At 37.3% G+C, this 15,289-nt stretch overlaps 1 protein-coding gene across 1 annotated transcript in view; it reads right to left on the reverse strand.

Annotated features, from left to right (window-relative positions):
- Positions 1-15,289, reverse strand: part of LOC306773240 (kinesin-like protein KIF21A) — a gene marked incomplete at its 5' end in the record, with an annotated part of 32,520 nt that overhangs the window by 15,746 nt on the left and 1,485 nt on the right. Inside the window, 2 exons of the mRNA XM_079263000.1 lie at positions 203-385; positions 2,192-2,414. Coding sequence (XP_079119126.1) covers positions 203-385; positions 2,192-2,414 — 406 coding nt within the window. The remainder of the gene's footprint in view (positions 1-202; positions 386-2,191; positions 2,415-15,289) is intronic.

Genomic DNA, 15,289 nt, shown 5'->3' on the forward strand with positions numbered 1-15,289 from the left:
TCTGCAGACTTTTGACCTCAAGCTGTCTGCATGTTCTCAATATGTGTAACTAATGGACCTTAAGTGGCTTCAGCTTTCCGGGTTATAGTTCAAACTATATCCTAAAAATGATCATAATTTGAGAAAAATACATCGGATTTCTCAATGTTAATCCCGTGGAGCAGCTCAGCTTTGATTGGTTGGTGTGTATGCCTTTTTGTACCTCCAGGAACTGGGCGTTGATCTTGAATTCGGGAACTGGCCGGCCCTGCTCAGTGGCAGCCTGTCTGCGCTCCTCGATTCCTCTGAACAGGTGGTTGACGGCCCGGGGAATAATGCCCAGCTCGTCTTCTCCAATGTTGACATCAAACCCGGTTCCCATGGTGTATGTCTTACCTGAACCTGTCTGGATAGAAGGATAGAAAGAACCATCAATCAGTCTTACACATGACGCAGGTGTTTTTTTCCTTCTTAAAATAAAAAATTATTTCTGTTGTTTTTACGTTTTCTATAAAGTTTTGATGTCATAAATCCAGCCACCAAAATGGCTGACATCAATCCATTCTCTGCTTGGAGTTGCCTTCAGCACTTTTCAGACAAAGTTGGAAAGAGGGGAAGGGGGTGCACTACTTTCTCGGGGTGTCATAGGAGATGGCGTGATCACCATGGTGACCAAAACGAGGAATGCAGCCTTGGGTTCTAATTCACATCTCCCCTCTCCTCCCTGCTGAAGCGTCTCAAAAAGACTCACAGGAACTGAGAGTCTTTTTAAGACTGGCAGAGAGAGTTTGTGTGTCTGTGGTTAGCGACGAGGAGTTGCATGCAAAGAGTGTATGTATAAGAAATGTGGGTTTGTCTGTCTAAATTTACAAAACCACACCTGTGTGATTACTATGTTTGTGCACTTATCTACTTTGTGTGCATGTGTGTTTCCACTGCGGCCTGTGAAAGGCTCTGTGACAGGAACATAAGGGACAAAGGATAAGAATCCTTTAAATGCACATGTTTAATGGCCTACAGTGTTGGTCTTATTTATTCACTGACAATTCACACTTTTTCTCTTAACTTGTGCACAATTTTAGTTGCAGATGCAATTTGCAAACATACTGTATTTCCCAACAGGCCTTAACATTGTTGCGTCTGGTTTTCCTTCATCCTGTTCTGGATGTAGCATTTATGTTAAAGTGATGCTTTTGCAAGCTTTAACTCAAACATAAGACCAAAACATCAAAACTACGACAAGAATCAAACAAGACAGCAGAGGAGTTGGGGCATACCTGTGCATATCCTTGATTCAAGAAATGGATTGTAATCAAAACATCTTAAACTCTTGTGTGGATACAGAGTTGATACACATGCTGCAGTATATGCAGATATTCCAGAAGCTCCTGGGATATATGTATATGTCTTAATAGTTTAAATACATTTAATCATCAATAAATGTAATTATTAAAAAGGCTGATTCATGAATATGAACCAAATTTAGAGCAAAATTACTCCTACCTTGTTGCTTGTTTTGCACCTTTCGCTAAATTATATAAATAAGCTTAATCTCATAAAAACTTTTCTCAGATGTAGGCCTTTGTACTGTACTTTGTCGAAATAGTATGGAGTACTGCCAAGAAATTATGAGAAAATGTAGTTAAACAGAGCATAACTTTCAGCTACAAACAGTTGTTGCTGACGGTTATGCTTCTGAAACAGTCAATCCACTTTACAATCACATACTTTAACAACTTTATCTAGTTATTTGAAGTAAATGGTAAAAATACAGCTTTTTGTAGATTAATATATGAGTTTTAAATGTGAGAGTATCATTGATCCTTTTAACAAACTGTCTGGGAGCAGGTGTGAGTAGTGTTTGTTTAAAGTCATTCAGATGCTTTGACTTCAGGGTTCGGTTCCCTGCTCTGACATGAAGTGAAGCAATCTGTTCTCACTTGGCTTGGACTCGGTGATAAACTCCTCTTCTCTATCTTTCCCTCTCAGGCTAATGTATCAGAGCCAGTATAAAGCTGTGGTTGGAGCGAGTTGGAACATGTTAGCTGCAAATATGGAGCTGGTGTGACCTGTTCCCTCCCTTATTATTTACCTAATGATGTAAAATGAAATCAAAGTCTGTAAGGAGCCCCATTCCCTTTAGCAACACATGCCATGCCAATGCACTCATGAGAATAAAGGTAAAAATACTTGAGTATGTCTTTTGACCAACCTGTCCATATGCAAAGATGGTTGCGTTGTAGCCCTCAAAGCAACCCTCAATTAGTCTCTGAGTGCAATGGGTGTAGATGGCTTCCTGTTGAGTGTCCATATCAAAGACGTAGTCATAGGTGAAGGCCTTGTCCTTTCCCAGGAAAACTTGTGGCTCTCCAGGCATCACGTATGTGCAGATGTGGCATCCCTCAATCTTCTCTTTGGCCAGCTGAGGACGGATCCTGGTTGTCAAAACAAAAAAAAAAATATATATATATAAGAATGGATTCCACATAGCATAAAGTGTCATTTTATGAAACAAAGTGAACTGCAACTTGAAAATGAGGTAATTGCATTACATGCCATGATGTGGCAAGCTATCCAGGCATGGAAGGTTAAATTCTCTTCTAACATCCTTACTAGTGAAAGTGTATCAGCGGCATGTGCAGCTACAAGAAATTTGCATCAGGTTTGTCTAAAATGACCCCATACCTTTGCTACATAATACATTGTTGCTTTACCTTCTCAAACCTACAACATATGGGCTGATTCTCAAAATACTTCTTGCGTTGCTCCACATCAAAAACAGCATAATGAAAAGGAGACTTCAAAATCATGGTGGCAGTTTTTAGTGTTAAGAAAAAGCAAATGTTGGCATGTGTATGCTTTAAATTTGTAAACATTTCTGTGTTCATCGTCTCAGTTTAACGTGTTTACTAGACAACTGTGTTTGCACTGAACAGACCACAGTTGGCGCTCATCGTCTTTCCTGGTGCTGGTAGTGACACACTAACTATCTCAGTGCATCATGAAGCCTCCAGGAAAAAAAGGCCTTGCATCAGACTTTAGATATAAATCTAAACTCTGATTACAATCTAGACTTTTTGCTGGCTATGTTATTGAATTGATACCTCTTTTCTGAAGATTTGCATGGTCTTTGCTCTGTGGAATTGTTACTTATAAAAATTGACGTCAACATGTTGTTTAGGCGATGACTAAAAAGAAACTTGCCTAAAAGTACATCTGAGTATTTACTGTAGATTTATTGACGACTACTTCCCCTGGCCCTTTACCTGATATCTGCTGCATATAATCAGTGGTTTTTATAGTTTTTGGTGGACCAGCAGCAGATGAAATATAAGGCATCTTCATCTTCTCCTTGTCTGATCCAAGATAATCATTCATCAACAATATCATATGGATCTTGTCATTCAAAGTCCACAAATGCAGTTATTAGGGATGAGTAGGTATTTGTTTTAGAAGTGCACATTACAAATCAACGATTCCATTTTCTCTCCCTCCTAATTGAGTATTTTAATATTATTTTATTCTTTGTCAAAACAGAAAGAATAGTAATAATAAAAAACCTTTATGGGCAGTTTAGCAAGTAATAAATTATAATTACGATATCTTTTTTAATGTGTCCATATTTCCCATTAACACCATACCATGACAGATTATATTAGGTTTGCATAAACTACAGCAGACACAGTATTATTTACACATTAGTGCCTGCCTGAACAAAGTGCAGGTGAAAATTAGGTAACACATAGAACAAGGCTGTCGTCCTTCAGGTTTTAGATGTTTTCCCGCTCCAACATTTCTCATCCAAGTTTAACGACTCTTCTCAACAGCTCATTGTGAAGTGTTGCTCAATTATGTTGACCCATTAATCAGATACAAGTGGGCTGCAGCAGGAAACATCCAAGACCTGCAGGACAGTGATGCTCAAGGATTGACTGAACACCCTGGTGCAGAACAACCTGACAGCAGAAAAAAAAATTGAAGGTATAGATGGTGTAAATTGTTTTTATACTAAATACAAGTAAGAAAAGAGGGTAGGGAAGCATGTTGATAATGAAATGAGAGAACTTATTCCATATTTTTTTTCTTCCAACAATAGTTGTTTTGAATGCAAAACAAGCAACAATGCCTCAAAACAGCACTGATAACTGTCAAAAAGTTGTCCAACATTTAAGTCACTGTTTAGGACTTTAATAAAAAGTAAAAATAGAGCCACCCATGTTTTCCTCAGAAGCTTCAAAGAAAATATCCACAGTGGAAGACAACAGCTGATAATTTGGGGTTTCATAGTGAAAGTGTAGCTATTCTGAAGAGGGCAACACTTTTCACTGAGGTGCAAGAGATGAGAGCTGCTACTGTGCAATGCATGTGTTTATGTATGTGGAAAACCCTGCTGTGCCAGCACACTTCCCATGCACAGCACAGAGCACGCACTGTTCAGGACTCTGGGGGAGCAAGAAGTAGAGCTATGAGCAAACTGTCCCACCCTGGATTTCATTAAGGAATTGCTCTGTTTGGCTTTGTTCAAATAAACACTTTTCTTATTATACCATTTCCTCCTGCAGTTGTCATCTAATGCACTTACATATTTGGACATATTTTGAGTTTTAAAATATTCAAAATACACAGAGTTTGTAAGAAAATATTACAGATTGAATTTAGCTAGAGTGAAAAATCAAACACTTATTACACTTATCTTTACTTTTCTTGGTTCTTAAAACTTAAACCCTAAAAAGTAACTAAGACGTTTGCAAATTATGCAGGCACACAGCACACAAATGTGTTTGTGTATTAGGTTTGGTGTGCATGTGTGTACTTGCATTAAAAAGACGACACATTCATCCCAGTCAGACTATGGAAGTAATGACTGTGCGTGTGTTTGTGTCAATGTGTGTGTGAGAGATCAAAATGGTATAGAACAGGAAAAGGGACGTCAAATTGAAAAAGACAACCGAAACTGAGAGAAAGAAAAAGACAGCAGAGACTGGGGAAGCCACAGTAGCACAGAAGCAAAGATCATTGTGTGTGCGTGACATCAGATCTAAGCTATTTAACACACTCATTGGGATTACAGCATAGATGACAGCAAGACAGAGTGAAGAAGAACTGAAACAATGCTGGGAAGGCTGGGGAAGACACAAAGTGCTACCTGCAGCTGTTGCACACCTGCCGAGTATTATATGAATATATTTTTATCTAAGTATCATACACTTGCATGCTCTGCCCATTTAGACTTGCATGACACAACAGACATTTAACACAAAAAGAAGACCAAAACACAAGATATAAACTCATCTAAACAATAATTACACTCAAAAAAAAAAGTTTTTAGTTTAAGTTTCCATGCCTTTCTTCAAGAATCTAACCAAACTATACATTTAATTTTCAAATAACCAACACCCCCCCCCCCCCCCCCCCCCCCCCAATCAGTCACCCAAAACATATTAGGCTTTTTCCATTGAATTTTCTCAAACATTACAGATCTGACATGATATAAAGAACAATAAAACAAAAAATGTCATTCATCCTCAAGAACCATTAAGTCACACAAAACATGTACTCTTCTGAGACCTTTTTATTGCCGTCCCACCTCCACCTGCTCTGAGTGGACACATAGACTTCTGCACTCCTTTTAGGGTTCTGATGAGAAATCATTTTTAAATTGAATATAATTCCTTAATTTGGGTTTATTTAGCACCTGCCTTCCATTGCTCTATAATAGTCAAATAGAGTCTGTCTGAGCCGAGTTATTTTCCCTTGTAAATTATTCATGAATAAATAACTTACATTTACTGTAGAAAATATTTACAGAACCTCATTTGACCATCGATATCGATATCATCGATATCATCGATATTTGTGAGCTTTATCCCAATTAAAAGTTTTCCACATAACTATCTTCTGATAAACAACTGAGACAATTCTATAAACTAAAACATTCCCACCCTTAGTTTCACTATACAGAGCTTTGAGCCCATGCCTCCCTCTTGCGCCGCTCTATGGGTGAACCTGTGCACTTAAAAAAAAAAACCATTCTGGCTCTGTTCTGAACTCCATCAGAAGAACCTTCAAAACTCCAAACCCTGCTGCATATATCAGGACAAATCCAACCATGGGACCATCCAACAGCTGGGCAATGTTGAAAACTTTGCTCATGACAAAACTTCATCTTATTAATTACGTCGGCTGACAATGCCCTCCCTGCAGACTCAGACAGAACTTGTCTACCTTCTGACAACATTATGTTTTCATGAAAAACAAAAGCAAGATCATTTCCTCCTCAAAGGATTTTTTTTTTTTTTAGATCTCAACTAAAAACTGATCATTAACATAATGGGAGCTGATACAAGTATACTAAAGTTACTATAATCTTCCTCCCATTTGCCCAATATTTTATTGGTCTCCAGTGTTGTAAGTACCAGTTTTATAATGTGAAAAGCCAAATGACCCACAGAGACTTGTGCTTGCACAGTACAGCACTTATGTTCAAATGAACTGTTTGGGTACAGAAAACTGTTAGTGCATTACAGATTAAAGAAAGACCAAATTCCCTGCGGCACCATGTTGAATGTAAGTGGATCACTCTTGACATAACTTCACTCCTTCTGAAAGCTCAATATAGCCCATATGCTGGAGAAGACTTAGATAAGTAATCTGTGTGCTCAATATCATGAACTAGTCTCTTTACAGTACATATAAAAATAATAATGTTGATATAACAAAGATTTAAGACGCATTATGTTACACAAAAGTGCTCATTGAGCCATGGTGAACACAGGTTGTTCCAGGTATGATGCACCTATTATAGTAAGAGGGTTTAGATCATCTGAGCTGTCTTTGATTTAGTAGGATGGCCTGGGGCATTATAAGACAGAATCTACATTAATCCCTTTGGCTAGTTTCCCAAAACCTTACAACAAGCTTTAATCCAGTGTAACAATGGAGTCACTCATGGCTGCTTCTAGTGAGGGCAATAAGTTAGTGAGCACTTGTTCACTTTAAGTGCTTGCACTTAAAGAAAATAAGAATGATTCTATAAATGAGTAAAACTTTCAGAAGATCTCAAAGTCAGTGAATAAATGAGTCAAAGGAACCAAAGGAACAGGGCTTTGTAAATGTAGCCCCATTAAGAATAAATGCCCAGTGTATCTGATTGTTTTCATCTCCACAAAGCAGTGATGCAATGTCTGTTTTCATGAGCTTTACGACATCTCCAGTGCTCTCCATTTAACACCAAGCAATGGGTAGATAAAGACACAAAAAATGTCTAAAGAAAAGACACTGGTAAAGAAGAAAGAAAAGAAAGAGAGTCCAAATTATAATTACTGCCCAGACAAAACACTGATTACTACCTTCACAATAGGAAGAAGCAACAGTCTACCTAGTAATAAACCCATTATCTGTCTGCACATAAGATTCACTGAGCTGACTTAACCTTAATGCTCTGCTTAACCTACTGTAAAATAATCTTTCTTATTTCTATAATTATTCATGTAACCAGTATCTTTCTGGAATGAGCCTATAGTAGCATTTGAGCTAAATGCTAAGATCAGTTTGCTATGCTCTTAATTACAATGCAAATAAGAATAATTACTGAAATATCTGAGTTTTACAACTAAGTTGTTTTTATGTTAAGCTATTTTACTGAACAAAAACAAGATATTAAATAGTCTGACCTCAGCAAAGATATCTTTTTTTAATGCTAAGCTAACTACAGCCTAGCTTACAAACTAGCAAACTGAAAGAAGAAGAAGAAAACAACTCCTTGGTAAAGTCCTTTCAGTTAAAGGAAAGGAAATTCTTCCATATTATAGGCAAACCATGAGGGCTAACTTTGACTCTTTTACTGAAGACAAGCTGCTGACTTAGTTCCATTGTATGTACTTACAACTAATGCAAGTCCTGGCATCACACCACTAAAACATAAACAGCTTACAGATAAGTAAGATGTGAATGTCTTGTTTGTGTACAATAAGAATAACTGACTGACATGAGGTGTGATTATTATCTATGAGGCTTCATTCTGTGGTTCAACCTTAAACACTCTTTTCCTCTGGCAAAATAAGGGTTACTTTTCAGCACTGTGGTGACTTACAGCGCTAATCCACCTTCGAGAGTGACTATACTGGCTCCACGCAGGCTGTTTCTCCAGGAAAATTAACCCCACCTGTGCCTAATCTGCATATTTTATACATGCTTTTAGGCACAAAGATTTAATCTACTGTATGGTCCTGTGTCAAACTTTTCATAGTGCGAGGATCATAAAAAAATTTTTTTTATCAAGATATGAAATGTGAACATGCTCATTCAAATCCATGCAAGCAGACATTAGGGCCCCCCAAGCCAAGTCAAACACTTTGCGTAACAACTTTTCAGCACATTAATCTGTTATGGCAGACTGAGCCTGTTGCAGGGAATAATAAGAAAAATCCTATAAGGTCTAATCTAGAGAGGATTAGATACTTGGTGAACTTTTGTAGTATTTATAACATAGAAGCCATTTGATTAACTATATCCTGCACAAACCAGAAGGTATTGTGAAATGGTCATGAGTCAAATCATATGAGCAGAAAACTTTCATTGGTCTAAAGCGCAGCTACAGATTCTGAACAACAAATACTAAATGAGGTACTTACCACTAATTTTTAACTTCACCTTGATCTTCTTGTTATCTCAAGAAAACAAAGGCTGTGATTTTTTGTTATAGTATGAAGTTATTTCAAGAAAATTGAAACATCTTGTCAAAACTGAACTCACCTTGTAAAATTAAGCTTTGAGATCTCAGAATAATTAACTTGTGACCACCTGATAAAGTAGTAAAAAAAATAAATAAATAAAATAAGGGTAAGAATGCTTGCTTTTGGCTTCTTTAAAATAAGATAAGCCAAACTAAGCTAAATTAAGTTAAGAAAAATTAAGATAAACTAAGCTATGAGCTAAATTTAGCCAAGCTAAAATAAATTGAGATAAAAATGATATGATTAAAAAATGTAAAATCTGAAAAAAATACAATTTCAGTTATGTGAATATTGGTAATGTCAGTATTTTTATATTTAGAAAACAGCTCATTCCAAATGCACACGTACCTTCTTTTTTTTTAATACTATAATAAAAAAAAATTTTAAAAAAATTGGAGCTGCATTTACTGACTAATTCTCATGGAGAAATGCATTTAATACTACTGCATTCATCAGAAATTCAAGGTAGTATAAAGTACTACGCCCATATTACTGCAGATGATAAAGTAAACTGAGCAGCAAAAAGAAAAGCTTCTGACTGGCTTTGACTGATAATCGGAGTTTTGAGTGATGACAGAGTTCACCGAACCCTTAAACGGAAACACAAAATGTATAACCTATATACCCATACAGTATACCTTTTGATATGCACACACATTAAGCTGGAGACAAGGACACACACACAGAGGGACTTTGTAGGCCTCCTCATGAGACAAGCCCTGTTAGGCTCTTTCTTTCAGCCTCATTACTACGATTACAATGTTAGTCTGGGAAATAGTGACTGACACACACACACACACACACACACACACACACACACACACACACACACACACACACACACACACACACACACACACACACACACACTTATACAGCTAAAAAACAAAATCAAAACAGACACCTTAACTTTTAAGCCATGAAATTTAAATGTGATAAAAGCTGATCAAAGCTCTGACAGCGATTTTAGTGCTGCCTGAGCAAACTTCATAACTTTGAAGTAGCACATCAAATGATTCAGAGATCATTTCAGATCGCCTCCTGTTTATCAGAGAAAGACAGGGGCATAAACATTAAAAGATCAGGAGCGAAAAAAAGACTGATCGGTGCATTGTCACCGTGCTGCTGCTGATCTCATCCTTCCTGGAAAACATCTACACTTGCTGACATCACACTCATGGATGATCAGCAAATTATTTCACTCCCAAGAGACACAACAATTTCCGATCTCCCATCGACAGTAAATTCTACACCTACCCTTTTCCTACTAATTTAAATCCTCTGAGATCTTATTTTAGTTTTGTGCTGCATTAAGCTGTCGTGTCCAGCTGAATGCACCTCTTGAGTCATCAGGAATAGAAGAGCACATCTGAGCCCAAAAGGCAGTCCAAAACAAGACTCTTCTCTCCGTGTGCTGTAAACACACTCATCAGCAAATCACTTGACATCATCATGACACATATTTTTAGATCCTGAAATACTTTAGGGCAAACAGTAAGCAGAGATGTGCAATGAGCAATGTTGTGTTATTGTACAAACACATTTCAGCAGAGCAGACCATTGTGCAGGCTCTGAAAAACACTGCCAATGAACACGTCTTGTCACCGCATCCACAAACGTAAGCTTAAACCAGGCAAAAAAGGATCCACAAGCACTGCTATCTTCTTTGAGCCTGAGCAGATTTAAGATGATCTGTGATTAATCTGAAAGTTGTAAAGGATTAATGCACACACAGATTTCCCTGGTTGAGCCCTCTGTAGGAGCAGAAACACTGGAAAGCTATTCCTCATATTCAAAACCCTATGTGAAGTCTTAAAAGCTTGCGAGTGTAACTGTATGACCACCTTCAGGTGCAGCAGTGTGATTTGCTTACATAACATACAGATAACGCACACGCCTCTCATAGCCAGTAGATATACTTGAGCCTGGTTTTTATTTTATATGGACTTCTTTGTGGACCAGTTTGTGTTGACTCCAGACTAATGGCTGCCCTGAGCAAGAAGTGATAGAGGAGAAGCAGAAATGATGGAGTGTTAAAAATATAAAAACACACACACAAAAAAAAAGATCTTCACTCAGTGGCTACTGGTATGAAGAGCCAGATGAGTCGCTTTACTTTACATCTGTTAACAGCAGCCGGAAGCAGTATGTGCAGGATTTAGAATAAAACACAGCCACAAAGAAGCCAAACACAATGACGTAACTAGAATTAAAGTACAAAAAAAGCTGCCATCTCATTTTCTAATAGCAGTTATAAAATAGTTAAATAAACAACCTGACGTTTTCTGAAAACAATTTTGTAAAGGTTACAGGCTCAACATCTTGGGGATTAGTTACGTAGCAGAAAAGCTTTGATAATATTTGCATTCCTTCTCAATGAAGGAAGCATCTCATGGTGCAGTTGGTGAGAAAACATCAGACCAATCTACAGAGGCTGATAAAGAAACAGTCTAACAGCAACCTTGAATTTGATGTTTTTGTAAGTACAGGGTGGAAACAGCAGTCACAGAGGGAATCCAGGAATGACGCAATGTGGAGGGGTCAAGAGAGTTGAAGCGGGAAAAGACAAAAAAAAGGCCAAGGGGGGCTTTATGCTGACTCAGCCTTTCTTTTTTTTTTTTTTTTTTTTTTGTTACTCCTGTTCTTTGTGTGGTGACTGACAGCCATCCTTCCATGGGACCACCACTGCACATCCCACAGTCTTGGAGGGACTCATGGTTGCTATGGTGAAATGCTACCACACAGACTGTGAAGGGGTCACTGATCACAGCTCTGACTGCTTTCCGGGTCAAAGGCTGCCAGGCAGGAAGGAGCTAGAGGTGGAGAAGTGGGCAAAGGATGGTGTTTATGACCCTGACTGGCAGCTGAAGAGGACGTATGAGGATAACACACACACACACACATTGCTGACCCCCAGCACCGATACCAACTTAATGGAAACATTCCTTTTTGACAAGGACAGACTGGTCTACATCTGAGAAATTAGTCTCAAGTTGAAAACAGCACAAACGTAGATTGACAATGATAGCAACTAACTAAAATGTTTGTTTTAGTGCACGTTCAGAGATCAAAGTAGCTGAAAAATACAGTTATGCATCAATATGCAAATCATAGTCATTCCAAAAAATCCATACTGAATTAACTTTTACATGACCAGAAGCCAGAAGTTATCGAATGTCTCCGCAAGTGGAATATCTCATGGCAGCAGCTGGCAGCCAGCTCGTTGCTCACTTTGCTTTTGTATCTCAGTTCACTTGAGTTGCTTCATGAATATTTATCACAAATATGCCTAGAAGGACAAGAATTAGCACATGTGGATGCACACAATAGTGTGGGCAGCAGGCACACAGGCCTTTATAACATACTCCATAAGGTTCAAAGTGGAGAGGCTAGCATCAGATGACCACTCCAATTAGCCAATAGTTGTTGGACAATCTGCATTTTGGGGCTGTTCGGGTCTCCTTTACACATGCTGATCTATTAGTATTTAGATGAAGAAACCATTTTGAAGGCAAAGTCATCACAATAGCTACTTTTACAATTCACTAGCATCTGAGCAAAGAAGTCAGATGTGAGGACATTAAATCATTTAAAATTTCCAATTAAATTCATCTGATTGGGAGTTGGAATAAATAAAAAGAGATCAAATCTGATACTAATTATCTTGCAGTGCTAGTTTTTGTTACAAAACCCATAACATTAATGCACATGAACAAAAAGTACTCTCTGGTTTAAAATTAAAGTCAATGTTTGCTTAGAAATAGTAAAAGAAACGCAGTCATTTCTCCATCCGCCACCATGTTTAAAAGCGGTAGAAAAGAGCACTAAAGGAAATGTGATAAAAGGCCAAATGTGATGATGATTGTAACTTTACCTTTAGATGAAAATACAGCAAAAAACATGAGATTTTAAAATTAAAAAGTGGACAAAAATGTTTTTCCACAGCTGAAGGTTTAACCTGAAAACTGGGGGCAAAACAAAACCAGAGAAGCATTCAACTATTAGTTCATGTCCTAATAGTTCATGCGTTAAACAAGATCTTCCAAGAGAAAGACCTTTCTTTATTATTTTAAAGAAAGACTATAATTTTTATGATTATTGTCTTCAAGACGCAAAAGCTAGCCATATAACTTATGGTAATGCACTCATATGCAATCTCATGTACTGGATTCTTTCAAACTATTTTACAGATAACATACCAGAGACAACACCATGATTTTGTGTTGCTTGGCTGCTACATCATACGTCTTGTGGAAATACAACAAGATTTCAACCTTATTATGGAAAAAAGGAAACACTTTATGCCATCTAATTAAAGAGGAAAAGCTATCTGGTGTGACTAATAGGAAGTACGAAACTGAACCCCCTGCTGTCCAACTCCGGATGCTGAATTATTAAAACTGCACTCAAAGATATTGGCAAACAGGTGACTTCAATGGCTCTCAAAGGAAAATGACTCCTTCCAAGATAAACTAACAAATTCCTGTCCTTTACATGTGTGGTTGTGCATGAACACACACATGGGATGTTACATAAGAACGGAGATCTAGTTCACAGAAACATGACGATAGTAAGGACATCCCAGTAAGCACAGTGTCGTACTGAACAACCTCATCTGTTTCCTGTGATGTTTTGGCTTCAGACTTTTTTTTTTTTTAAGTCCTGTTCACTACCACAAAATGTCAGAAATAAAAACCATGACGGAGAAGTAATTCATCTCTGTGATCCTGTTGGGGTGAGGGATTAGGTATTTGTAAATAGGTAGCATTAGCCTCGCAGGTTGAGGCAGGTACTGGTTGGCAACCTGCTGGCTGAAGCTGACAATCCCAATATTTCAGATGCTTTTAAGATCAAAATCACCACAACCATAAAGCTTCACAATAATTAGAATGTTGCTACGGCGATCAATCAATGTAAAAACACCAAGATAACACTGTGGTTGTTGCTCGGGGACATGAAGTGAGTGATTATTTAGTGGTTGGAAAGGTGTGACTTCCAGTCATTATAATTTTTTTTAAAAATTTTAAAAAATGGCACCATCATTAGTTAAAGATGACACGTTTTCTTAAGGTACCTCTGCTGTCAGCAAAAAGCTTTGAGAGCTTTAGCAAAATATGTGACATTATTTACTTTACAGATTGTATTCTTTGCTTTATTCAAAAGGCTGTTCAATATGTGTTTTGTTTTTTCAACCTCCTAAATGTGTTTTTTTAACAGTTATGTTTAATCAGTGATAGTTATATTTCATCAACACAATAACACTAAACACAAATGGCATCAAAGTTAAGTTTAATTTGTCTGACATTTACTAAAACTGTTTTATTTGATCCAGTTTTATGCAAGTCCAACAGAGGAAACTGCCAAGTAGTTTCTGTTGTACGGTTTCCTAAAGACATGGCTGCAAACCATGATAACTAGCCAAATGTTAATTGCTAACTTTGCATTTGATTAGTTACTGGATAGTAGTCAAAACCTTATCAAGCCTCTTACCATATTCAGAAAAAACGAAAATATTTCCTTAATTTCTGCTGCAATGAGTGAAAATATTGCTATTTTTGTTTGCCTACAAGTGTGAAAGAATTAAAGAATAACCAGTTACTTGGTTCTTCATCAACAAACATTACAGAAACTCAACAATCTATGAGATGGAAGAGCTCTTCAGGAAATAAAAACTGGTAAAAGACAAAGTAGTTTTACAGCTCGTTTCTCATATGACTAATAAGTTTACTTTAAATCCTTTAAAAAAGAAAACACTCCCTCTTTCAGTTTTTAAATATGAAGCATATTCAACCATAGATGAACAACAGCACAACATATTACACACTGCCTTCTTTTATTTAAGAAAATTTAAATCAAAATGCAGAAGCAGTGTGTGAAAAATTAAGCATATCGTTGCTGTTTTTATGGGAACTAAAACACGAAGCAGAAGCCTCAAATGTTAAACAGCTGAATTTGATTCAATGAGCACCAACAAGCTTTAGGTGTTGCTTGTCTGATGTGTCATGGAGCAATTGCTGCTTCTTGGGAAGGTCATAAGGACATTTCCAATGGAAAGAAAGATAATTCAAAGCAGTTTCCAGGAGTGGATGTTCCAGATTCACTGCAAAGTAATACTGTGTGGTGCTCAGAGAAATTGTTAAAAAACACACAAACAAAACAAAAACAAACAACCAAAGGTCTAAATCTCAGGTCCTGCAGGTCTGACTATGCATGTTATAGTAAATGTTGAAGTTCATGATAATACAGCTACAAAAAGAATGAACAAGTATGGCTTGTTTGGAAGATTTGCATGTGAGATCCCATTCTCTCTCTTTAAAAATAAATAAATAAATAAAATAAAAGAAACAACAACATGGCTAAGGTTTGTAAAGTTTCTGGGAGAGTTACCAAAAAAATCAAGACCAAAGTGGACAAGAGTATCCACAATGTACACAACCATGTTTAACTTGACCAACGGTCAAGCATGGTGGTGGAGGAGTGATGATTTTAGGCTTGTTTTGCAGCCACGTGATTGTGAAATCATCTGTATACCAAAGTATTCTCAATAAGAGGGCCCTCTGACTGCCAGCTAAAGA

The sequence above is a fragment of the Telmatherina bonti genome (genome assembly GCF_933228915.1).
Source record: "Telmatherina bonti genome assembly, chromosome: 23".
NCBI lineage: Eukaryota > Metazoa > Chordata > Actinopteri > Atheriniformes > Telmatherinidae > Telmatherina > Telmatherina bonti.